This window comes from Pseudophryne corroboree, chromosome 9 (genome assembly GCF_028390025.1).
Source record: "Pseudophryne corroboree isolate aPseCor3 chromosome 9, aPseCor3.hap2, whole genome shotgun sequence".
Taxonomy (NCBI): domain Eukaryota; kingdom Metazoa; phylum Chordata; class Amphibia; order Anura; family Myobatrachidae; genus Pseudophryne; species Pseudophryne corroboree.
The window spans coordinates 395,741,283-395,767,345 of NC_086452.1; the positions used below are offsets into that span (position 1 = coordinate 395,741,283).

Here is a 26,063-nt window from a genome sequence, read left to right on the forward strand (position 1 = left end):
GCGATCAGTGGGCTCGCTCACAGGTGGATCCCTGGATCCTTCAAATAGTATCTCAGGGGTACAAGCTGGAATTCGAGGCGGCTCCACCCCACCGGTTCCTAAAATCTGCCTTGCCGATAGCACCGCCTCCCTGTCTGAGGGAGCAAACAGCGATTCACAAGCTGTATTCCCAGCAGGTGATAATCAAGGTACCCCTACTTCAACAAGGCCGGGGTTACTATTCCACACTATTTGTGGTGCCGAAACCGGACGGTTCGGTGAGACCCATTTTAAAATTGAAATCCTTGAACACATACATAAAAAAATTCAAGTTCAAGATGGAATCGCTCAGGGCGGTTATTGCAAGCCTGGAGGAGGGGGATTACATGGTATCCCTGGACATCAAGGATGCTTACCTGCATGTCCCCATTTACCATCCTCACCAGGAGTACCTCAGATTTGTGGTACAGGATTGCCATTACCAATTCCAGACGCTGCCGTTTGGACTCTCCACGGCACCGAGGGTATTTACCAAGGTTATGGCGGAAATGATGATACTCCTTCGAAAAAAGGGAGTTTTAATTATCCCATACTTGGACGATCTCCTAATAAAGGCACGATCCAAGGAACAGTTGTTAGTGGGAGTAGCACTATCTCAGGAAGTGCTGCGCCAGCACGGCTGGATTCTGAATATCCCAAAGTCACAGCTGGTCCCGACGACACGTCTAATGTTCCTGGGAATGATTCTGGACACAGTCCAGAAAAAAGTTTCTCCCGGAGGAGAAAGCCAGGGAGTTGTCTTCTCTAGTCAGAGACCTCCTAAAACCAAAACAGGTATCGGTGCATCACTGCACGCGGGTCCTGGGAAAGATGGTAGCTTCTTACGAAGCAATTCCATTCGGCAGGTTCCATGCCAGAATTTTTCAGTGGGACCTGTTGGACAAGTGGTCCGGATCGCATCTTCAGATGCATCGCTTGATTACCCTGTCCCCAAGAACCAGGGTGTCTCTTCTGTGGTGGCTGCAGAGTGCTCATCTTCTGGAGGGCCGCAGATTCGGCATACAGGACTGGGTCCTGGTGACCACGGATGCCAGCCTACGAGGCTGGGGGGCAGTCACAAAGGGAAGAAACTTCCAAGGACTATGGTCAAGTCAGGAGACTTCCCTTCACATAAATATTCTGGAACTAAGGGCCATTTACAATGCCCTAAGTCAAGCAAAATCCCTGCTCCTACACCAGCCGGTGCTGATCCAGTCAGACAACATCACGGTAGTCGCCCATGTGAATCGACAGGGCGGCACAAGAAGCAGGATGGCAATGGCAGAAGCCACAAGAATTCTCCGATGGGCGGAAAATCATGTACTAGCACTGTCAGCAGTGTTCATCCCGGGAGTGGACAACTGGGAAGCAGACTTCCTCAGCAGGCACGACCTCCACCCGGGAGAGTGGGGACTTCATCCAGAAGTCTTCCAAATGATTGTAAATCAGTGGGGTCGTCCACAGGTGGACATGATGGCGTCCCGCCTAAACAAAAAACTAGAGAGGTATTGCGCCAGGTCAAGAGACCCTCAGGCGATAGCTGTGGACGCTCTAGTGACACCGTGGGTGTACCAGTCAGTTTGTGTTCCCTCCTCTACCTCTCATACCGAAGGTATTGAGAATAATAAGAAAGCTAGGAGTAAACACAATTCTCGTGGTTCCGGATTGGCCAAGAAGAGCGTGGTACCCGGAACTTCAAGAGATGATCTCAGAGGACCCGTGGTCTCTGCCGCTCAGACAAGACCTGCTACAGCAGGGGCCCTGTCTGTTCCAAGACTTACCGCGGCTGCGTTTGACGGCATGGCGGTTGAACGCCGGATCCTGAAGGAAAAGGGCATTCCGGAGGAAGTCATTCCTACGCTTATTAAAGCTAGGAAAGAGGTTACAGCAAATCATTATCACCGCATATGGCGGAAGTATGTTGCATGGTGTGAGGCCGAAAAGGCCCCAACAGAGGAATTTCAACTAGGTCGATTTCTGCATTTCCTGCAAGCAGGAGTTAATATGGGCCTAAAACTGGGCTCCATTAAGGTACAGATCTCGGCTCTGTCGATTTTCTTTCAAAAAGAACTAGCTTCAGTACCTGAAGTTCAGACATTTGTTAAAGGAGTGCTGCATATTCAGCCCCCGTTTGTGCTCCCTGTGGCACCTTGGGATCTCAACGTGGTGTTGAGTTTCTTAAAATCACATTGGTTTGAGCCACTAAAAACCGTGGATCTGAAATATCTCACGTGGAAGGTGGTCATGTTATTGGCCTTGGCTTCTGCCAGGCGAGTATCAGGATTGGCGGCTTTGTCTTGTAAAAGCCCTTATCTGATTTTCCATATGGATAGGGCAGAATTGAGGACTCGTCCCCAGTTTCTCCCTAAGGTGGTGTCAGCGTTTCACCTGAACCAGCCTATTGTGGTGCCTGCGGCTACTAGGGACTTGGAGGACTCCAAGTTGCTAGACGTTGTCAGGGCCCTGAAAATATATGTTTCCAGGACGGCTGGAGTCAGAAAATCTGACTCGCTGTTTATCCTGTATGCACCCAACAAGCTGGGTGCTCCTGCTTGTAAGCAGACTATTGCTCGCTGGATTTGTAGTACAATTCAGCTTGCACATTCTGTGGCAGGCCTGCCACAGCCAAAATCTGTAAATGCCCATTCCACAAGGAAGGTGGGCTCATCTTGGGCGGCTGCCCGAGGGGTCTCGGCTTTACAACTTTGCCGAGCAGCTACTTGGTCAGGGGCAAACACGTTTGCAAAATTCTACAAATTTGATACCCTGGCTGAGGAGGACCTGGAGTTCTCTCATTCGGTGCTGCAGAGTCATCCGCACTCTCCCGCCCGTTTGGGAGCTTTGGTATAATCCCCATGGTCCTTTCGGAGTTCCCAGCATCCACTAGGACGTCAGAGAAAATAAGAATTTACTCACCGGTAATTCTATTTCTCGTAGTCCGTAGTGGATGCTGGGCGCCCATCCCAAGTGCGGTTTATCTACAATACTTGTACATAGTTATTGTTAACTAAATCGGGTTATTGTTGAGCCATCTGTTGAGAGGCTCAGTTGTTTCATACTGTTAACTGGGTTTCATATCACGAGTTGTACGGTGTGATTGGTGTGGCTGGTATGAGTCTTACCCGGGATTCAAAATCCTTCCTTATTGTGTACGCTCGTCCGGGCACAGTGTCCTAACTGAGGCTTGGAGGAGGGTCATAGTGGGAGGAGCCAGTGCACACCAGGTAGTCCTAAATCTTTCTAGAGTGCCCAGCCTCCTTCGGAGCCCGCTATTCCCCATGGTCCTTTCGGAGTTCCCAGCATCCACTACGGACTACGAGAAATAGAATTACCGGTGAGTAAATTCTTATTTTTTCTGTGGTATTCGGATAAAAATTGACCGTGTAGGGTAAGATCTATTTCCCTTCTATTAAGTCTGAGTAGCTGATGGTATAGATCAGTCGGAGTCTCAGCCGGTAGTGTATCAAAATCTAATTGGTCAAATAACACTTTTTCCGCATCATCGTCTGTGAGGGAGATCACACCATGTTCTGCTTGTGCAAGTAAATTGTCATCGAGGAACCCTAACTGGCTCTGTGCCATGCCGTGGGGTGTTGAAAACCGGAGGAACCTGTAATGGATAATTATACTTACCGCACCTGGTATTCCACGAGGTCTCCCTATCGTGTACTGACCAGGCCCAGCACTGATTGGCTTCCAAGTTCGGATGGTATTGGGCTTGGCCAGTGTGGTATGGCGGTAAATACACCCAAACAGATGAGGACCGTACCTCTAGACACATATACCTTTGCACACTATTACATGTATGTTACCCAAAGTGATGAATCCAGTGTTATACAGTGTCTACTCATGAGGATATAATATAATACAGGGTGGGTGCAGGAGAAGAAACAATACGTAACCACGGATTGGATCTATATATAGTGGGGGGTCTGATTTCAGTAATACATGTCATGTTTTACCTGAAGTGACCTCACAGGCCTCCTATATACCCCATTGAGAAACCCTGTAGTTTGATTGATTATTCATCATTTTTATATATTTACTTTGTACCTATGTGCTTTATGATTATAGCCCTTGTATTTATCATACTGGCAGTGTATTGTTGTTACATTGCCACTAACTTCCAGGTTAACACCGGAAGTGACACATGCGTCTCGACATGCGTCCCACCGGAAGCAACATAGGCTTCAACTGAGGGTAATCCTATCACTAGTCCCCTCATTTGGCTCCTTTGCAATAACAACCTTGTATGACTCTCGCCAGCCGGGCTGTAAGCGTGACTCACTTCCGGTTAACACCGGAAGTGACGTTTGCGTGTCAGGACCCGGTACGAATGTGCTCCCCTCTATAGCCCCCTCCAGCCATGCTAATACGATGATTGTGCATACACCTTTCTCTAAGGTAACTACAATAGCCCCACTGCACTGTTATTCAGTCACGCAGTCCGCGTCCGGCGAAACCGGAAGTGACGGTTGCGTATCAGGACCCGGCGCGTCTGTGCTTCTCACTATAGCTCTCTTGTGATGATAGATTACCACTGAGCACCCATTCAATAGATTACAGTAGCCACAGTCTAGTAGATGTGCATAAACATTACAGTCGGCCCACGAGACCTACTTCCGACGAAACCGGAAGTGAGGTCATTTGCGTTCCACCATGCGTTCCAACACGCCCCCAATCATCTGGAAGGCGGGAATAGCACTATTTCTGGGTATATAACAGGGGCCTGTGAGGCACATCCGGTGCTCCAGTTTCCCTGCTCACTTTGATCTATGCTGCATTGCTGTCTGGTTGTTGCTGATGCTGTATACCTTGAAAAAGGTCCCGGTGTGGACCGAAACGTTGGACATTTCCTGGAAAACTGTGAGACAAACTTTGCAATAAATATTCACCTTTTTGATTTTTTGAAAATCCATTTGAAGAGTGCTGTCTTTTCCACATAGTGGAAATACTGTTTGTTTGTACTATGGGCCCCATCTCTCACGAGATTGGACTCTGACTGGCACCCCACCATTTACTGTTATTAAGTGAGAGTGCAGGGACCCCCCACTATATATATATATATATATATATATATATATATATATATATATATTCTGCTGCGCGACTTCCATTCTGTGTATCTCACTCAGATTGCTATCCCTATATTCTGTACCCTGAGCGGGCTAAGTGCGTCAGGGCTGCTATTTCATATAGGTGTTTCACAGGATATATTTGTGTATTTTTCTCTGTGATTTTCAGTCACCATATACCTCTTGAATTCTCTGTTTGTGCTAATACACTGCACAGGGGGTTCTTGACAAGGTATTAGACTGCTGATATTGTACTGAGTTGCCCGTGATTTGAGCTTACAGGTATGTCAGCTACAAGGGGCGACGGAGCTGTGGCTGATCCCACATTGTGTGGTGGTGATGCTGCGGACACGTTAGAGGAAAACATAACAGCAGAGGGTTCAGCAGAGGTTACCTCACTCTGACCATTTAGTTGACATACGTCAGGAATCCTGGGAAAATCCGGGAAAGAAATTCACACCTCACAAGAAAATGCTGGCTCGCTATCACCTCGCTGCGGAGCTTAGTAAAAATTGGGAAACACCCCCGCCTGTGGATTCGCAATTGGCGCGGCTGGTGGTTTCCTCAGCTCTACCTGTAACTACCGTCACTTATCTGGAAGAGCCGACGGATAAGCATGTGGAGGGTTGCTTAAAGGCGATTTACACCCTAGCAGGAGCTGTGCATCGGCCCACTAATGCAGCTACTTGGGCTGCAGAAGCTATTGAAGCGTGGGCTCAGGAGGTGGAAGCGGAGCTGCCTTCCAACTTTTCTGAAAACGCTAGACAATGTCTCTCGTATATTGTTACAGCCTCTCATTACATTAAGGAGGCGGCTTCTGACGCCGGTATTCTGGCGGCCAAGGCTTCTACTACATCCATTTTGGCTCGCCGGTTTCTATGGTTACGGTCCTGGTCTGTGGATCTGGAGTTTAAGAAAATCCTGGAGGTGCTCCCTTTTAAGGGAGACACTCTATTTTTGGAGAGGACCTCAACAAAATAGTGGCTGACTTAGCTTCTGCTAAAACAGCGTGTCTTACCTAGTACTGCTCCTTCGGTGCCGAAGGTTAAGAGTACTTTTCGCTTCTTTCGTCCTTCGGGTAAAGCAAAAGGTCAGGCATACCCGAAACAGGCTCGCACTTCCAAAACCACTAAGCCCAAACCTAAACGTGCCTGGGCTGCTCTTCAGCCAGCTTCCAAATCTGACAAGCCTACTACATGACAGGGCGGGTCTCCCTCTGGGGGATCCCAGTGTGGGAGGCCGACTTCTTCTAGGGTTTACCCAGGAATGGTTGAAGACCACTTCCGACGCCTGGGTACGGGAAGTCGTCACTCGAGGTTACGCCATATCCTTCAAGAATCGTCCCCCTCATCGATTTTGCCTGACGGACGTCCCTTCGGATCAGGTGAAGGCAAACACTCTTCATTCGGTGGTACAGTCCCTCCTGGACACAGGAGTGGTAGTACAGGTGCCTTTGGCTCAAAGAGGCAAGGGGTACCATTGACCGCTTTTCCTATTCCCGAAACCGAATGGGTCCTCTCGGCCCATTCTCAACCAAGTCCTTGAACAAATCTGAGAGTCTCCATGTTTCGGATGGAAACTCTTTGCTCTATTGTTCTGGCATTGGAGCCCGAGGATTATATGATCTCCCTGGACATACAGGATGCTTACCTGCATATTCCTATTGCAATGTCGCATCAGCAGTACCTGCGGTTTGCTGTGGGCAACCTCCATTATCAATTTCGGGCTTTACCTTTTGGTTTGTTTTGACCTACTGCTCCGCGAGTCTCCACGAAGGTCATGGCGGTAATGACGGCTATACTCCGCCATCAAGGGGTCAGGATCCTCCCATATCTGGACGACTTGATCCTGGCAAATTCCCCAGAAATTCTCCTTCATAATCTGGATTTGACACTCCTGTTTCTGCAAGCCCACGGGTGGCTCATCAACTGGAAGAAATCTTCCCTGGTCCCTGCTCAGAGCATGGTGCACCTGGGGGCGTTGTTGGACACTCACAACCAGCAGTTGTTCTTGTCTCAGGAGAAGGTCTTGAAACTTCAGGACAGGATTCGATGATTCCTATCTCGTCCGCAAGTGTCGATAAACTCTGCAAGTGCTAGGTCTCATGGTGTCGGCTTTCGACATGGTGGAGTACGCTCAATTCCATTCCCGCCCTCTGCAGAAACTGATTCTTGCCAAGTGGGACGACCTACCTCACCGGATCAGGTCTCACATTATTTCCGGAGGTCCGTCTGTCACTGAGTTGGTGGCTGCAGGACCAACTTTTGAGCAGGGGTTGTCCCCTTCTGGATCTCCAACTGGGTCCTTCGGATGACGGATGCCAGTCTGAGAGGTTGGGGCGCGGTGTTGGAGCAACACTTCCTTCAGGGTCGGTGGACCAGGGAGGAGTCTCTCCTCCCGATAAACATTCTGGAACTGTGGGCAGTGTTAAATGCACTGAACTTGGACCAGCATTTAGTACAGAACAGACCTGTTCAAGTACAATCGGACAACGCCACCACAGTGGCATACATAAATCATCAAGGCGGCACTCTAAGCCGCATGGCAATGAGGGAAGTATCAAGGATTCTTCAGTGGGTGGAACGCCATCTACCGGCCATATTGGCAGTGTTCATTCCGGGGTCCTAAACTGGGAAGCGGACATCCTCAGTCATCAGGACGTGGAGCCTTCATCCAGAAGTATTTCAACTCCTAGTGGACAAGTGGGGCCTTCCAGATGTGGACCTGTTGGCATCTCGACACAATCACAAGGTTCCGGTCTTCGGAGCAAGAACAAGGAATCCTCAAGCAGCGTTCGTAGACGCACTGGCAATTCCATGGAACTTTCGGCTGCCCTACGTGTTCCCACCGGTATCACTTCTGCCCAGGGTAATAAGTAAGTTCAAGCAAGAAGGATGACTCCTGCTTCTGATTGCCCCAGCGTGGCCCAGACGGCATTGGTTCTCAGACCTTCAGGATCTCTCGATGGAGCGTCCCCTTCTACTTCCACAGCGCCCAGATCTCCTCCTCGTTCAGGGCCCTTGTGTATATCAGGATTTGGCCCGGTTGGCTTTGACAGCATGGCTCTTGAAGCTTCGGTCCTGAGGGCCAAAGGTTTTTGTGAAGCGGTCATTCAAACTAAGTTGAAGGCCCGGAAACCAGCTTCTGTCCGTATTTATCATAGGGTCTGGAATTCTTACTTTGCTTAATGCTCATCTAACAAGCATGACGCTTATAAGTTTAGTGTGGCCAAACTTTTGGCCATTCTGCAACAGGGCCTGGACTTGGGCCTTTGTCTGGCCTCCATCAAGGTTCATATTTCTGCCTTGTCGGTTTGGTTTCAGTGAAAAATTGCGACTCTACCCGATGTTCAAACATTCACTCAGGGTGTGTTACGGATTTAACCTCCTTTCGTCCCGCCTGTGGCTCCTTGGGATTTGTCGGTGGTTCTGGAGGCATTACAAGGGTCTCCATTTGAGCCTCTTGAATCAGCAGATCTTAAGTGGCTTTCTCTTAAGGTATTGTTTCTACTGGCTGTTGCCTCTGCTAGATGGGTGTCGGATTTGGGTGCCTTGTCTTGTAGATCCCCCCCCCCCCCCGTCTGATTTTTCACCGTGACCAGGCGGTTCTTAGGACACATCCTGGGTACCTACCTAACGTGGTGTCTTCTTTCCACCTTAATCAGGAGATTGTGGTTTTGGCCTTTGTCTCTCCTGAATTGTCTTCCAGACAGTCGTCTTTGGATATCCGTATCTATGTAAAGAGGACAGCTCCCATTAAGAAATCTGATTCTCTCTTTGTACTGTTTGGTTTCACAAACGTGGCTTTCCTGCTCACAAGCAGGCCCTGGCCAGATGGATTAGAATGGTGATTGCACATGCTTATGTACAGGCTGGTCGTCCAGTTCCGGCTACTATCAAGGCCCATTCTACTCTGTCTGTCGGACCTTCTTGGGCGGCCCTACGTGGTGCAACCCTTGAACAATTGTGCAAGGCGGCTAAGTCGTCCTCAGTGAACACGTTCATAAGGTTCTATGCCTTCGATACATCCACCTCCCAGGATGCTTCCTTTGGACACCGGGTTCTTGTGCCCGCTACAGTGCGTCCCCTCCCTTGAGGAACTGCTTTAGGACATCCCCGATGTTATTCCCTGTAGAACCCAGTGTACCCCGCTGCAGAAAACGAGATTTATGGTAAGAACTTACCGTTGTTAAATCTCTTTCTGCGAGGTATATTGGGTTTCACAGGGCGCCCACCCTGACGCACTTAGCTTCTTTGGGTTTGTATGGCATTAGCTGCTGATACTTTCTCCTGTCGTGAGAATATGGTGTACGTGGCTACTAACTGTTGTCGTCTCTTTTACCTGCTACTGCATTGGACTGATTAACAAAACTGAGCTCCTGTGCACGGAGGCGGGGTTATAGAGGAGGCGGCGCTATGCATTCTGGGAACAGTCAAAGCTTTTAGCCTGTTGGTGCCTTGGATCAAAATCCTACTGTACACCCCGATGTTATTCCCTGTGGAACCCAGTGTACCTCGCAGAAAGAGATTTAACAATGGTAAGTTCTTACCATAAATCTAATTTTATATCTTTCAAAGATATCTCCAAGTGTGTAGGGCCCTTTTGGAGTTGCAGTCTGCAAGAGGAGGGGAGAGAGACTGGGGTTGGAGTGGCAGGAGCTGAGGAAAGGCGAGTAAGTAAACAATTTAAAAAAAAAAAAAAGGTTGGACTTGGAAAAAAAGAGGCTCAAGGGTCCCATGTGTTAGAGAAAGATAGCATGGTGCTGTGAATAATGCTGGACATAAATTCTATATTGTAAGCATGCTAAACCTTGGGGAGGGTAGCCTGCAGTGAGGGAGCTAAAGGCTGTTTCCAGTCTCTAGCAATGTGACACGTGGCTGCAGAAAAATGTGGTGTATCACCTTGGTTTGGTGGCAAGAGGCCCGCGGCATCTCAGTAGGCAAGAGATAGTACCTAAGGGAAAATGGGACGGTAATACCCGTAATAAAGTTCCTAATATCTGACCAAAATGGGCGGAGCTTGGTACATAGCCACCATACATAGAGAAATCTGAATTAGGCCAGGTACAAATGTTGGAACGGTTTGTCATTTTTGAACAACAAATCCTGCATATCATTTACAGTGTATGCACAATTACATGCTTCCGCAGGTCGCATGCAAGATCCTTTGGTTGAACGCGCTGCATGGTCAATCAAAAGATATCGTGTGCTGCGCTGTGCATGTTAATGAAGGACAGAGCGATCCATTGTTTTTTTTTTGCACAGTGTTTACCGGCAATCTCAGATGGTCCGGAACAAAGGGAATTTATCCCGACCATCGGCAAGATTGTCTGTCGTTTAGATGCGTACCCAGCCTTACAGATCCTCCCAACACCCGGTGCGTAGGTTTTATGGTGTGGTAGTTTACTTTAGAATAGATCATCTGAATAATTATTGTATAGCCATGCTCCTTTATTTTTGTGTTTTATTTGGGTTTGGAAACACTCCTGTCAGCAAATTCATATTGGATGTATTCAAGGAACTTAACAAGGTTTGCAGATGAAACACAACCTTTGAATCATGCATGTGCTTTTTGCTAGTTTTTGGTGGTTTGTTTCATGTTTGTAGACAAGCACATGAAATAGTGGCATAGCAAGTGATATTGCAGACACCGGGGTAAATTTACTAACATTCGTAATTTTCGGAAAAAGGTCAAAGTTCAATCACGAATGACATCGAAAGTGTAAAACTGCAACTTTTTGAATTGATTACGACTAATTTACTAAGCTGTCGTATTCGGGTTTTTCTTTTGTTCCGATGTCGATGTCATTCGTGTTTTTTTTTCTATTTTTACGGCAGTGATTAGCAAAACACTGCCGACTTTTTAAAAATGAATCTCGGCCGGATCTGTGTGATCCGTGCTGGGGTTCATTTTTTTTTTTTTTTTTAAATTAAACAGTGTAAAATTAAAAAAAAAAAATTGCGTGGGGTCCCCCCTCCTAAGCATAACCAGCCTCGGGCTCTTTGAGCCGATCCTGGTTGCAGAAATATGGGGGGGAAAATGACAGGGGTTCCCCCATATTTAAGCAACCAGCATCGGGCTCTGCGCCTGGTCCTGGTTCCAAAAATACGGGGGACAAAAAGAGTAGGGGTCCCCCGTATTTTTAAAACCAGCACCGGGCTCCACTAGCTGGACAGATAATGCCACAGCCGGGGGTCACTTTTATATAGTGCCCTGCGGCCGTGGCATCAAAAATCCAACTAGTCACCCCTGGCCGGGGTACCCTGGGGGAGTGGGGACCCCTTCAATCAAGGGGTTCCCCCCCCCCAGCCACCCAAGGGCCAGGGGTGAAGCCAGAGGCTGTCCCCCCCCCCCCCCCCCATCCAATGGGCTGCGGATGGGGGGGCTGATAGCCTTTGTTGTACATGAAAAGATATTGTTTTTAGTAGCAGTACTACAAGTCCCAGCAAGCCTCCCCCGCATGCTGGTACTTGGAGAACCACAAGTACCAGCATGCGGCGGAAAAACGGGCCCGCTGGTACCTGTAGTACTATTACTAAAAAAATACCCAAATAAACACAAGACACACACACACCTTGAAAGTAAAGATTTATTACATACATGCACACAAACATACATACATACTTACCTTATGTTCACACGCAGGTCGGTCCTCTTGTCCAGTAGAATCCATGGGGTACCTGTAGAAAAAATTATACTCACAAAATCCAGTGTAGATCGGTCCTCTTCAAATCCATTTGTAATCCACGTACTTGTGAAAATAAAAAAACGGTGTCCCGACCACGAACTGAAAGGGGCCACATGTTTTCACATGGGACTCCTTTCCCCGAATGCCAGAAACCCCCTCTGACTTCTGTCTAAGTGGGTTTCTTCAGCCAATCAGGGAGCGCCACGTTGTAGCACTCTCCTGATCGGCTGTGTGCTCCTGTACTGAGTGACAGGCGGCACACGGCAGTGTTACAATGTAGCGCCTATGCGCTCCATTGTAACCAATGCTGGGAACTTTCTGCTCAGCGGTGACGTCACTTTAGGTCAACCGCAGGGCAGAAAGTTCCCACCATTGGTTACAATGGAGCGCATAGGCGCTACATTGTAACACTGCCGTGTGCCGCCTGTCACTCAGTACAGGAGCACACAGCCGATCAGGAGAGTGCTACAACGTGGCGCTCCCTGATTGGCTGAGGAAACCCACTTAGACAGAAGTCAGAGTGGGTTTCTGGCATTCGGGGAAAGGAGTCCCATGTGAAAACATGTGGCCCCTTTCAGTTCGTGGCTCGTGTGTCCGTTTTTTTATTTTAATCAAGTACCTGGATTACAAATGGATTTGAAGAGGACCGATCTACACTGGATTTTGTGAGTATAATTTTTTCAACAGGTACCCCATGGATTCTACTGGACAAGAGGACCGACCTGCGTGTGAACATAAGGTAAGTATGTATGTATGTTTGTGTGCATGTATGTAATAAATCTTTACTTTCAAGGTGTGTGTGTCTTGTGTTTTTTTGGGTATTTTTTTAGTAGTAGTACTACAGGTACCAGCGGGCCCGTTTTTCCGCCGCATGCTGGTACTTGTGGTTCTCCAAGTACCAGCATGCGGGGGAGGCTTGCTGGGACTTGTAGTACTGCTACTAAAAACAATATCTTTTCATTTACAACAAAGGCTATCAGCCCCCCCATCCGCAGCCCATTGGATGGGGGGGGACAGCCTCGGGCTTCACCCCTGGTCCTTGGGTGGCTGGGGGGGGGGGGACCCCTTGATTGAAGGGGTCCCCACTCCCCCAGGGTACCCCGGCCAGGGGTGACTAGTTGGATTTTTGATGCCACGGCCGCAGGGCACTATATAAAAGTGACCCCCGGCTGTGGCATTATCTGTCCAGCTAGTGGAGCCCGGTGCTGGTTTTAAAAATACGGGGGACCCCTACTCTTTTTGTCCCCCGTATTTTTGGGACCAGGCGCAGAGCCCGATGCTGGTTGCTTAAATATGGGGGAACCCCTATCATTTTTTTCCCCATTTCTCTATCGTCCTAGTGGATGCTGGGGTTCCTGAAAGGACCATGGGGAATAGCGGCTCCGCAGGAGACAGGGCACAAAAAGTAAAGCTTTAGGATCAGGTGGTGTGCACTGGCTCCTCCCCCTATGACCCTCCTCCAAGCCTCAGTTAGATTTTTGTGCCCAGCCGAGAAGGGTGCAATCTAGGTGGCTCTCCTAAAGAGCTGCTTAGAAAAGTTTAGCTTAGGTTTTTTATTTTACAGTGAGTCCTGCTGGCAACAGGATCACTGCAACGAGGGACTTAGGGGAGAAGAAGTGAACTCACCTGCGTGCAGGATGGATTGGCTTCTTTGGCTACTGGACATTAGCTCCAGAGGGACGATCACAGGTACAGCCTGGATGGTCACCGGAGCCTCGCCGCCGGCCCCCTTGCAGATGCTGAAACAAGAAGAAGGTCCAGAATCGGCGGCATGAAGACTCCTCAGTCTTCTTAAGGTAGCGCACAGCACTGCAGCTGTGCGCCATTTCCTCTCAGCACACTTCACACGGCAGTCACTGAGGGTGCAGGGCGCTGGAAGGGGGGCGCCCTGGGAGGCAATGAAAACCTATTTTTGGCTAAAAATACCTCACATATAGCCTCCGGGGGCTATATGGAGATATTTAACCCCTGCCAGAATCCGTTAAGAGCGGGAGACGAGGCCGCCGAAAAAGGGGCGGGGCCTATCTCCTCAGCACACAGCGCCATTTTCCCTCACAGAAAGGCTGGAGGGAAGGCTCCCAGGCTCTCCCCTGCACTGCACTACAGAAACAGGGTTAAAACAGAGAGGGGGGGCACTAATTTGGCGTTAGAAATATATAAAAAAGATGCTATAAGGGAAAACACTTATATAAGGTTGTCCCTATATAATTATAGCGTTTTTGGTGTGTGCTGGCAAACTCTCCCTCTGTCTCTCCAAAGGGCTAGTAGGTCCTGTCCTCTATCAGAGCATTCCCTGTGTGTGTGCTGTGTGTCGGTACGTGTGTGTCGACATGTATGAGGACGATGTTGGTGAGGAGGCGGAGCAATTGCCTGTAATGGTGATGTCACTCTCTAGGGAGTCGACACCGGAATGGATGGCTTATTTAGGGAATTACGTGATAATGTCAACACGCGGCAAGGTCGGTTGACGACATGAGACGGCCGACAAACAATTAGTACCGGTCCAGACGTCTCAAAAACACCTTCAGGGGTTTTAAAACGCCCGTTTACTTTAGTCGGTCGACACAGACACAGACAGGGACACTGAATCCAGTGTCGACGGTGAATAAACAAACGTATTCCTTATTAGGGCCACACGTTAAGGGCAATGAAGGAGGTGTTACATATTTCTGATACTACAAGTACCACAAAAGAGGGTATTATGTGGGATGTGAAAAAACTACCGTAGTTTTTCCTGAATCAGATAAATTAAATGAAGTGTGTGATGATGCGTGGGTTCCCCCCGATAGAAAATATGGGCGGTATACCCTTTCCCGCCAGAAGTTAGGGCGCGTTGGGAAACACCCCTTAGGGTGGATAAGGCGCTCACACGCTTATCAGAACAAGTGGCGGTACCGTCTATAGATAGGGCCGTCCTCAAGGAGCCAGCTGACAGGAGGCTGGAAAATATCATAAAAAGTATATACACACATACTGGTGTTATACTGCGACCAGCGATCGCCTCAGCCTGGATGTGCAGAGCTGGGGTGGCTTGGTCGGATTCCCTGACTAAAAATATTGATACCCTTGACAGGGACAGTATTTTATTGACTATAGAGCATTTAAAGGATGCATTTCTATATATGCGAGATGCACAGAGGGATATTTGCACTCTGGCATCAAGAGTAAGTGCGATGTCCATATCTGCCAGAAGATGTTTATGAACACGACAGTGGTCAGGTGATGCAGATTCCAAACGGCACAAAGGTGTATTGCCGTATAAAGGAAGAGGAGTTATTTGGGGTCGGTCCATCGGACCTGGTGGCCACGGCAACTGCTGGAAAATCCACCGTTTGTTACCCTAAGTCACATCTCTGCAGAAAAAGACACCGTCTTTTCAGCTTCAGTCCTTTCGTCCCTATAAGAGTCATATCTGCCCAGGGATAGAGGAAAGGGAAGAAGACTGCAGCAGGCAGCCCATTCCCAGGAACAGAAGCGTTCCACCGCTTCTGACAAGCTCTCAGCATGACGCTGAGACCGTACAGGACCCCTGGATCCTACAAGTAGTATCCCAGGGGTACAGATTGGAATGTCGAGACGTTTCCCCTGCGCAGGCTCCTGAAGTCTGCTTTACCAAGGTCTCCCTCCGACAAGGAGGCAGTATGGGAAACAATTCACGAGCTGTATTCCCAGCAGGTGATAATTAAATTACCCCTCCTACAACAAGAAAAGGGGTATTATTCCACACTATATTGTGGTACTGAAGCCAGAAGGCTAGGTGAGACCTATTCTAAATCTAAAAAAATTTGAACACTTACAAAAGTTCAAATCAAGATGGAGTCACTCAGAGCAGTGATAACGAACCGGGAAGAAGGGGACTATATGGTGTCCCGAGACATCAGGGATGCTTACCTCCATGTCCCAAATTTGCCCTTATCACTAAGGGTACCTCAGGTTCGTGGTACAGAACTGTCACTATCAGTTTCAGACGCTGCCGTTTGGATTGTCCACGGCACCCCGGGTCTTTACCAAGGTAATGGCCGAAATGATGGTTCTTCTTCGAAGAAAAGGCGTCTTAATTATCCCTTACTTGGACGATCTCCTGATAAGGGCAAAGTCCAGGGAACAGTTGGAGGTCGGAGTAGCACTAGCTCGGATGCTGTTACAACAGCAGGGGTGGATTCTAAATATTCCAAAATCGCAGCTGATCCCGACAACAAGTCTCCTGTGCTTAGGGATGATTCTGGACACAGTCCAGAAAAAGGTGTTTCTCCCGGAAGAGAAAGCCAGGGAGTTATCCGAGCTAGTCAGGAACCTCCTAAAATCAGTGCATCATTGCACAAGGGCCATGGTAAAAAAATGGTGACTTCCTTCGAAGCAATTCCAGTCGGCAGATTTCATGCAAGAACTTTTCAGTGGGATCTGCTGGACAAATGGTCCGGATCGCATTTTCAGATGCATCAGCGGATAACCCTATATCCAAGGACAAGGGTGTCTCTCCTGTGGTGGTTACAGAGTGCTCATCTTCTAGAGGGCCGCAGATTCGGCATTCAGTTTTGGATGTTGGTGACCACGGAGGCCAGCCCGAGAGGCTGGGGAGCAGTCACACAAGGAAAAAATTTCCAGGGAGTGTGATCAAGTCTGGAGACTTTTCTCCACATAAATATAGCTAAGGGTAAATTTATAATGCTCTAAGCTTAGCAAGACCTCTGCTTCAAGGTCAGCCGGTATTGATCCAGTGGGATAAAACATCACGGCAGTCGCCCACGTAAATAGACAGGGCGGCACAAGAAGCAGGAGGGCAGTGGCAAAAACTGCAAGGACTTTTCGCTGGGCGGAAAATCATGTGATAGCACTGTCAGCAGTGTTTCATTCCGGGAATGGAAACTGGGAAGCAGACTTCCTCAGTAGGCACGACCTCCACCCGGCAGAGTGGGAACTTCATGGGGAAGTTTTCCACATGATTGTAAACCGTTGGGAATTACCAAAGGTGGACATGATGGCGTCCCGTCTGAACAAAAAACGGGACTAGTATTGCGCCAGGTTAAGAGACCCTCAGGCAATAGCTGTGGACGTTCTGGTAACACCGTGGGTGTACCAGTCGGTGTATGTGTTCCATCCTCTGCTTTTCATACCTAAGGTACTGAGAATTATAAGACGTAGAGGAGTAAGAACTATACTCATGGCTCCGGATTGGCCAAGAAGGACTTGGTACCCGGAACTTCAAGAGATGCTCACAGAGGACTTATGGCCTCTGCCGCTAAGAAGGGACTTGTTTCAGCAAGTACCATGTCTGTTCCAAGACTTACCGCAGCTGCGTTTGACGGCATGGCGGTGGAACGCCGGATCCTAAGGGAAAAGGCATTCAGGAAGAGGTCATTCCTACCCTGGTCAAAGCCAGAAAGGAGGTGACCGCACAACATTATCACCACATGTGGCGAAAATATGTTGCGTGGTGTGAGGCCAGGAAGGCCCCACGAAGAAATTTCAACTCGGTCGATTCCTGCATTTCCTGCAAACAGGAGTGTCTATGGGCCTCAAATTGGGGTCCATTAAGGTTCAAATTTCGGCCCTGTCGATTTTTCTTCCAGAAAGAATTGGCTTCAGTTCCTGAAGTCCAGAAGTTTGTCAAGGGAGTATTGCATATACAACCCCCTTTTTTGTGCCTCCAGTGGCACTGTGGGATCTCAACGTAGTTCTGGGATTCCTCAAAACACATTGGTTTAAACCCAGTCAAATCTGTGGATTTGAAGCATCTCACATGAAAAGTGAACATGCTCTTGGACCTGGCCTGGACCAGGCGAGTGTCAAATTGGTGGTTTTTTTCTCAAAAAAGCCCATATCTGTTTGTCCATTCGGACAGGGCAGAGCTGCGGACTCGTCCCCAGTTCTCTCCCTAAGGTGGTGTCAGTGTTTCACCTGAACCAGCTTATTGTGGTGTCTTGCGCCTACTAGGGACTTGGGGGACTCCAAGTTGCTAGATGTGGTCAGGGCCCTGAAAATATAGGTTCCAGGACGGCTGGAGTCAGGAAAACTGACTTGCTGTTATCCTGTATGCACCCAACAAACTGGGTGCTCTTGCTTCTAAGCAGACTTTTGCTAGTTGGATGTGTAATACAATTCAGCTTGCACATTCTGTGGCAGGCCTGCCACAGCCAAAATATGTAAATGCCCATTCCACAAGGAAGGTGGGCTCATCTTGGGCGGCTGCCCGAGGGGTCTCGGCTTTACAACTTTGCCGAGCGGCTATTTAGTCAGGGCAAACACGTTTGTAAAATCCTACAAATTTGATAACCTGGCTAAGGAGGACCTGGAGTTCTCTCATTCGGTGCTGCAGAGTCATCCGCACTCTCCCGCCCGTGTGGGAGCTTTGGTATAATCCCCATGGTCCTTTCAGGAACCCCAGCATCCACTAGGACGATAGAGAAAATAAGAATTTACTTACCGATAATTCTATTTCTCGGAGTCCGTAGTGGATGCTGGGCGCCCATCCCAAGTGCGGATTATCTGCAATACTTGTACATAGTTACAAAAATCGGGTTATTATTGTTGTGAGCCATCTTTCAGAGGCTCCGCTGTTATCATACTGTTAACTGGGTTCAGATCACAGGTTGTACAGTGTGATTGGTGTGGCTGGTATGAGTCTTACCCGGGATTCATAAATCCTTCCTTATTGTGTACGCTCGTCCGGGCACAGTATCCTAACTGAGGCTTGGAGGAGGGTCATAGGGGGAGGAGCCAGTGCACACCACCTGATCCTAAAGCTTTACTTTTTGTGCCCTGTCTCCTGCGGAGCCGCTATTCCCCATGGTCCTTTCAGGAACCCCAGCATCCACTACGGACTCCGAGAAATAGAATTATCGGTAAGTAAATTCTTATTATTTCTGCAACCAGGATCGGCTCAAAGAGCCCGAGGCTGGTTATGCTTAGGAGGGGGGACCCCACGCATTTTTTTTTTTTTTTGGAAAAAAAAACTTTCCCACCCCTTCCCACTGATAGACATGCACGGATCTCATGGATCCCTGCATGCCTATGCAATCACGAATATAAAAAGCAGGTCTGCTTTTTTTTAGCACTTTTTTGCGATTTGTAATTTTTCACGGCAGTGTTTTCCTCTTTGGAGATTTGCACTTTTTAGTAAATGACCGAGTTCTACTAATTTGCTGGCGTATTTTGACCGATGGTGTATTCATTCGTATTTTTTTACAACTACTTCCAAAAAAATACGAATGCCCTCATCTCTGCCGTGATTTGAGTTTAGTAAATTACCGAGATGACACTTTGAAGAAAAAACGGCATCTCGGTCAAAATCGGGACCTTAGTAAATTTACCCCACCATGTTTAAACTGGGATTCACATGTCTTTCCAAAATTATACTGCTTTTCAAGTGCATGGATACACTCGCTACAAATGGCAGAGGTGTGGGAGGCTTTTGTCTCAGTTCAGTGGGGCCTATGGGCCTACTTGAGATCTGATCGCAGCAGCAAATTTGTTAGCTTATGGGCAAATCCATGTGCACTGCAGGTGGCGCATATATATGTGCAGAGAGAGTTAGATTTGGGAGGGTTATATTGTTTCTGTGCAGGGTAAATACTGGCTGCTTTATTTTTACACTGCAATTTAGATTTCAGTTTGATCACACCCCACCCAAATCTAATTCTCCCTGCACATGTTATATCTGCCACACACCCCCCCCCCCCCTGCGGTGCACATGGTTTTGCTCATTAGCTAACAAATTTGCTGCTGTGATCAGGTCTGAATTAGGCCCTATGTCCTAAGCTTTGGAGAGAGATAATGTACCAGCCAGTGAGCTCCTAACTGCCCTGTTACGGGCTGTTTTCATGACATGAGCTGGTTGGTTGGTAGTTTATCTCTCTCCACTCTCTAATGGTGGGTACACACGGTACGATGTGTACCCACCGACTCGACGGATGATCTGAGGGCCGACATATCAGGCGACCATACGCATGGAGTGATCGGTGATCCAGTGCATGAACACTTGCTGTGCCAGCCCAATTCCCCCCCGCCTTGCATAGCGCTGCATGGGGTCATCAACCTGATCTTTTGAACATGCAGAAAAGGAAGGGGAAGCGACGGACCACCCCACTGGAGCGCCATGCACGATATCGTGCTTACACACCGATTGATTGGTTGTCGGATCGATCGGGAACGCCCACATTTAACAAATTGTTCCGTGTATGCACTTTAAGACTTAATACATCTCCCCCAGCGTGAGCAATGTGATAGTTGTTCTGTAATATACATACTGTACGTCTTATAACCTCAAGTTTGTAAATCTTAAAAATAAACCTTCTCATCTCTATAGTGCTCCACAGCTATAAGCAATTTGGAAAATGCTAATTTTGTGCCCAGCTAAACGTATTTTGATAAATGATAGATGTAGATGATTTTTTTTTTTTATTATTTGCCGTAAATCTTTTTGTTGTGCTTATTTTCAGACCCGGTCTCTACTGGGGGTGTTTGAGGAAGACGCAGCCGCTATCTCCAGTTACTGCAGTCAGCTGTATCATGCTATGCACAGGATTTACGATGCTCAGGTACTCTCCTCAAGCTGCACCATGAATGACAAAAGGTGGAGTAACGCTGAGATACAGACCAGGGTGTGCTAGAAGCACCAGAGCAGAGAACGACACTCCAGGCAGGAAATAGGAACTTCACGGGTTGTGATAGGTGCAGGGTGCTATAATGAACACTATTTTTAAAATATGACCCATTGGGTGCTAGATTACAAGAAAATCTAAGTACAGGAAATGGAGGTACGTCTACCACTATTGGTCGACATGTTCTAGGTCGATATGACAAATGGTCGACATGAGTTTTTCACAATTTTTTTTCCTTTTTTTTTTTTTTTTTTTTATTCTTCCTTTTTCATACTTTACAATCCAAGTGAACTACAATTGGGAACGGTAGCCTGCCTTGCCCGAAGCATGGCGAGCGAACACGGTGCACTAATTGGGGTTTCCCGGGCACTCTACGAAGAAAACAACCCTAAAAAATAAGTACAAAACCTCATGTCGACCTTGCTCATGGCGACTAATGCTTGTGTCGACCTATTTTGGATGTCAACTTAGTTACTGTTGACCAATAGTGGTTGACCTAAGTGTGGTCGACCCTATGAACCACACCCCTTCGTAATTTGCTTTAGTATATACGTAGAAAAAGAGTTTGCCACATATCTGTGTTAGCGGTAAGTATAAGAGCAGTTTTTGTTCTAGAATCTCTCCTGTGAGCTTGATTATAATTAATATTTTTAGACATATTCCAGTAGATTAAATAATTTGTGCAGATTGGTTTTCTCACAGAGTTGGAAAAAAACAATTTAGGAATTGTAAACAATTTAGGTGTTTCACATAATTAAGAGCAACCCAAGATAAATCTGTCAAAAGAAATGAAAAATATTGTTAAATGCAATAAATTACATATAGGTGGTCATTCCGAGTTGATCGCTCGCTAGCAGTTTTTAGCAGCCGTGCAAGCGCTATGCCGCCTCCCACTGGGAGTGTATTTTAGCTTAGCAGAAGTGCAGACGAAGGGATCGCAGAGCGGCTATAAAGTTTTTTTGTGCAGTTTTAGAGTAGCTCAATACCTACTCTGCGCTTGCGATGACTTCAGACTGTTCATTTCCTGTTTTGACGTCACGAACACACCCTGCGTTCGGCCAGCCATGCTTGTGTTTTTCCTGGCACGCCTGCGTTTTTCCGAACACTCCCTGAAAACGGTCAGTTGACACCCAGAAACGCCCACTTCATGCCAGTCACTCTGTGGCCAGCAGTGCGACTGAAAAGCTTTGCAAGACCCTGTGTGAAACTACATCATTCGTTGTAATAGTTTGAGTTTAGTTTATTATCATTAGATATTCACATGTGAACAAACAATGAGATTTCCGAATAAAAAAAAACAAATATCACTAGAATACAAATGCCAATAAAACACCATAAAATATTTTAAAACCCATAAGAACACAAGTGGACACGTAAGCAGGTACAACTCCTATCTACCCTCAAAACCGTTTAACATACTAATTGCTTTAGGAAAAAAACTACATTTCAGTCTACTAGTCTTACACAACAAAGACCTATAACGTAACTTAGAAGGAAGCAGGGTAAATACCCTGTAATTAGGATGAGTTTCATCACTCAGTATACTCCTGGCCTTATTAAGGAGCCTCTTCTCATAAATGGTCTGGATATTTGGCAATGGTAAACCGACTATTCTTCCGGCAGTTTTAACAATTCTATCGAGCGATTTACGCTCTGCTACGTTACAATTTCCATACCAAACGGAAATACCGTAAGTAGAACGCCGCGTGTGCGTTTTGCGCCACATACGCATGCGCAGAAGTGACACATTTTTTGCCTCATCGCTGCACAGTGAACGAATGCAGCTAGCGAACAACTCGGAATGACCACCATAGACACTGGAAAACAGTGAAGTATGTACAGATTAGAAATCTTCACTGACCAGAAATACCTAGGAGTAAATCATAAATAGTGAAATGTTATCTAATGTTACTAAATCACTTCAACATGATAATAAATAAATAAATAAATAAATAGTAATAAGTAACTATTAAAAAAAAAACAGTGCCTAAAAGTTACAATATAATAATTATATGTAGAACGACTATAAAGACACTTCTATTTTTATAATATAAATTTGAAATACAGGTTGAGTCTCCAATATCCAAAATGCTTGGGACCAGAGGTATTTTGGATATTTGATTTTTCCATATTTTGGAACATATACCATAATGATGTTTCGTGGATGGACCCAAGTCTAAACACGAAATGCATGTTTCATATACACCTTTTACATACAGCCCCAAGATAATTTTATACAATATTTTTAAGACTTTGGTGCATTAAAATAGTTTGTACACACTGAACCATCTGAAAGCAAAAGGTGTCACTATGTCGGTCATGTTCCAAAAATCCCGTATTTCGGCATTTTGGATATAGGAGACTCAGTCTGAATACATATTCACATATAAATGGGTAAAGTGTTAAGATGAACTCAATAATAGACATAAAATAATTTGGTACAGTACACTTTTGCAGTATTGTAATCAGTGTGTGGATAGATATATATATATATATATATATATATATATATATATATATATATATATATATATATATATAGTGTGTATGTATATATATATATATATATATATATATATATATATATATATATATATATATATATATATGTATGTATATATATATATATATATATATATATATATATATATATATAATATAATATACAATGTGGGTGTTTGTAATGTAAGAAGCCAGAACAGTCCATAGGCCCCTCTATCCACAAACACAGGCGGCACTCCACGGATTTAGTGAAAAAGCAAATTCTTTATAAAGTGAGCAGCATGTCGGGTCCAACGTTTCAACACCGCGGCGGGTGTTTTTGTCAAGGACACATGGTGAAAACAAACATAATGTGTGTGGTTCTTACCTTAAATACACTCTCCTCCTCAGCCGCAGCCGTCTGACTGAGCTGAGGAGGAGAGTGTATTTAAGGTAAGAACCACACACATTATGTTTGTTTTCACCATGTGTCCTTGACAAAAACACCCGCCGCGGTGTTGAAACGTTGGACCCGACATGCTGCTCACTTTATAAAGAATTTGCTTTTTCACTAAATCCGTGGAGTGCCGCCTGTGTTTGTGGATAGAGGGGCCTATGGACTGTTCTGGCTTCTTACATTACAAACACCCACATTGTATATTCACTTAAGGAGGGCACCCGGTCCATACTTTATGATTTTTGGAGTGCCAACTATCCCCATCACATATATATATATATATATATATATATATATATATATATATATATATATATATATATATATATATATATATATATATATATATATAAAAAAATAGGAGTACAGCGCCACATGTGAGGGAAAACAATACCTGAAATTGAATATATTTATATGTAAAAAACACTCCCTTGTAGGTAATAGGGTGTCAGCCGTCCTCTAAGCAGTTTTACAGCATTGGTGAGATGCTGTATGGAGTTAAATGAATATGGATAGATAGGGGTACTGGCGACCGGCTGGTGTTTTTTATGAAGTCAGACAGACGAAACGCGTTGGGATCTCCTGTATGACCCTCTACCCAAAGTTAAGCTGCTTTTTACTAACTACTAACTTTTTAGAAAATATTTTTATTCCTTTTCATTATACGTCTTAAAATATTTTTATACAACTGCTTTTTACTATATAATCCGTTTTAATACATTTTTTACAATTGTAGAGGAATCGGTTTTATATGTATTTTTTAGAAAGCAATTGTTAAATATTTTTTATTATTGATAAAATAAATTGTTATTTCTCTTTTATATAAAAAGGAGTTTTTTTTCTAATTCCAGTCCTTTATATTTGATACTCGAGTCCGCTAAATATTTTTTGAAAATAAAAAACACCAGCCGGTCGCCAGTACCCCTATCTATCCATATTTATATATATATATATATATATATATATATATATATATATATATATATATATATATTCAACTGGCAATTAATTTGGAACTCTGGAATCGGGGCTTCCTTTGAGAAATGGCGTGCAGTAGATATTATAATGAGGTTCTTAAAATATATGGAAGATATATGCAATAAATGTGCTTGAATGCAACACTAGTTTCAAAGGGTTGGGAATGAGTGACAGACGCCGGGATCCCGGGGAGGAGAATGCCGGTGGGGGGGAGAGCGCAACAAAGCTCGGCTGCCACAGGTTCTATTCTCACTCTATGGGTGTCGTGGACACCCACGAATGGGAATAGGCCCTGTCGGTTGGCATGCCGACTGTTGGGATTTAGAGGGGACGGGATGTTGCTGTCTGTATTGTGACCGGCGGTCACATAAGTACATCCCATTTCAAACATGATCCTCACTATTTAACAAGTGAGAAAACAGAGTAGGCTGGTTTAAACTAAATGTTTTGTTTCTGCAGCGGGGTACACTGTGTTCCACAGGGAATACATTGGGGCTGTAGAGATGGATCTAGATCCAGAGGCACCAACAGGCTAAAGCTTTAGACTGTCCCAGAATGCATTGCGGGGCCTCCTCTATAACCCCGCCTTCACGCACTGTGAACTCGGTTTTAGAGTTGGTGCCTGCATGAAGCAGGTCAATTAACGGGGGGCTGCACTAGACAGCCCTGAAAAAGCTTTTTAGAAGACTTCAAGGGCTGCAGCACGTCTTATGTCAGTGTGACATACTGTGCTGCGGCTCCATCACCTCCCCAGCGGCGTCGCATACTCCCGCTGGTTCTATTTCCAGGTACTTGCAGCAGAGGTGCTCCGGTTCCTAGGCACACAACCGCAGACGCTGTCCTGGATCGCGTGGCTGCTGCTAAGGGATCAGATAAGAGGGTTCCGCCATTAAATCGCGTTCCGGTCTTGGTTTAAGGAGACTAACCGTGACGCTCGCGTGGAGACTGTGACAGAGCAGGGACCCCCACTATATCCACCAGGGCATGGGAGTACAGGTCGGATAGTAAGATATCCACTTTAATAAGGGTCCATAGTACTCGGTGGTGAGGACCAGCATAGGAGAAAAGGCGCTTGATCTGTAGCCCCTCCCCCAGCTCCGTGCGCCATCTACTGCTGGTGTTCACGCCCTGGAGCTGCCTCACACTCTCCCTTACTCCCTGACTGAGACGCTGGGCGCCATCTTCTCACTAACTACAACTGGCCTCCGTGACTGCAGGGCAAGGTCTCCTCTGTAAATCCGCCTGATTCATCCGTGTTGTGATTTTACAGACACTTAATTATTCTAAATGGCATGATAAGACAGTGTTAGTTAAGAACAAGTGTACCTTTACCAGAATATATTGCTGAGTATTCTGATATATACATCTGGTCTCGGACCGCGCATTGTTATATATATATATATATATATATATATATATATATATATATATATATATATATATCTACTTCCTCTACGCCCAGACCTCCTCGTTCAGGTCCCTTGTGTCTACCCGGACCTGGCCAGACTGGCTTTGATGGTGTGGCTCTTGAACCTTCACCCCTGAGGGCCAAAGGATTCTCTGAGGCGGTTATCCAAACTATGCTAAAGGTCCACAAACTGGCTTATGCTCTGATTTATTATAGGGTCTGGAATTCTTAATTCACCTGGTGTGCTGCTAAGAATTATGATGCTTCCAAGTTTAGTACTTCCAGACTTCTGGCTTTTTTGCAACAAGGCCTGTATTTAGGACTTCGTCTGGCATCCCTCAAGGTTCACATATCTGCC

The 26,063-nt window shown here is 46.2% G+C and overlaps 1 protein-coding gene and 1 pseudogene across 1 annotated transcript in view; one reads left to right on the forward strand and one right to left on the reverse strand.

Moving 5' to 3' along the window:
* The window catches only part of APPL1 (adaptor protein, phosphotyrosine interacting with PH domain and leucine zipper 1), a 215,734-nt gene that overhangs the window by 32,930 nt on the left and 156,741 nt on the right, over window positions 1-26,063 (forward strand). The window contains exon 2 of the mRNA XM_063940852.1: window positions 20,220-20,318. Coding sequence (XP_063796922.1) covers window positions 20,220-20,318 — 99 coding nt within the window. The remainder of the gene's footprint in view (window positions 1-20,219; window positions 20,319-26,063) is intronic.
* Window positions 3,645-3,762, reverse strand: LOC134964679 (5S ribosomal RNA; annotated as a pseudogene).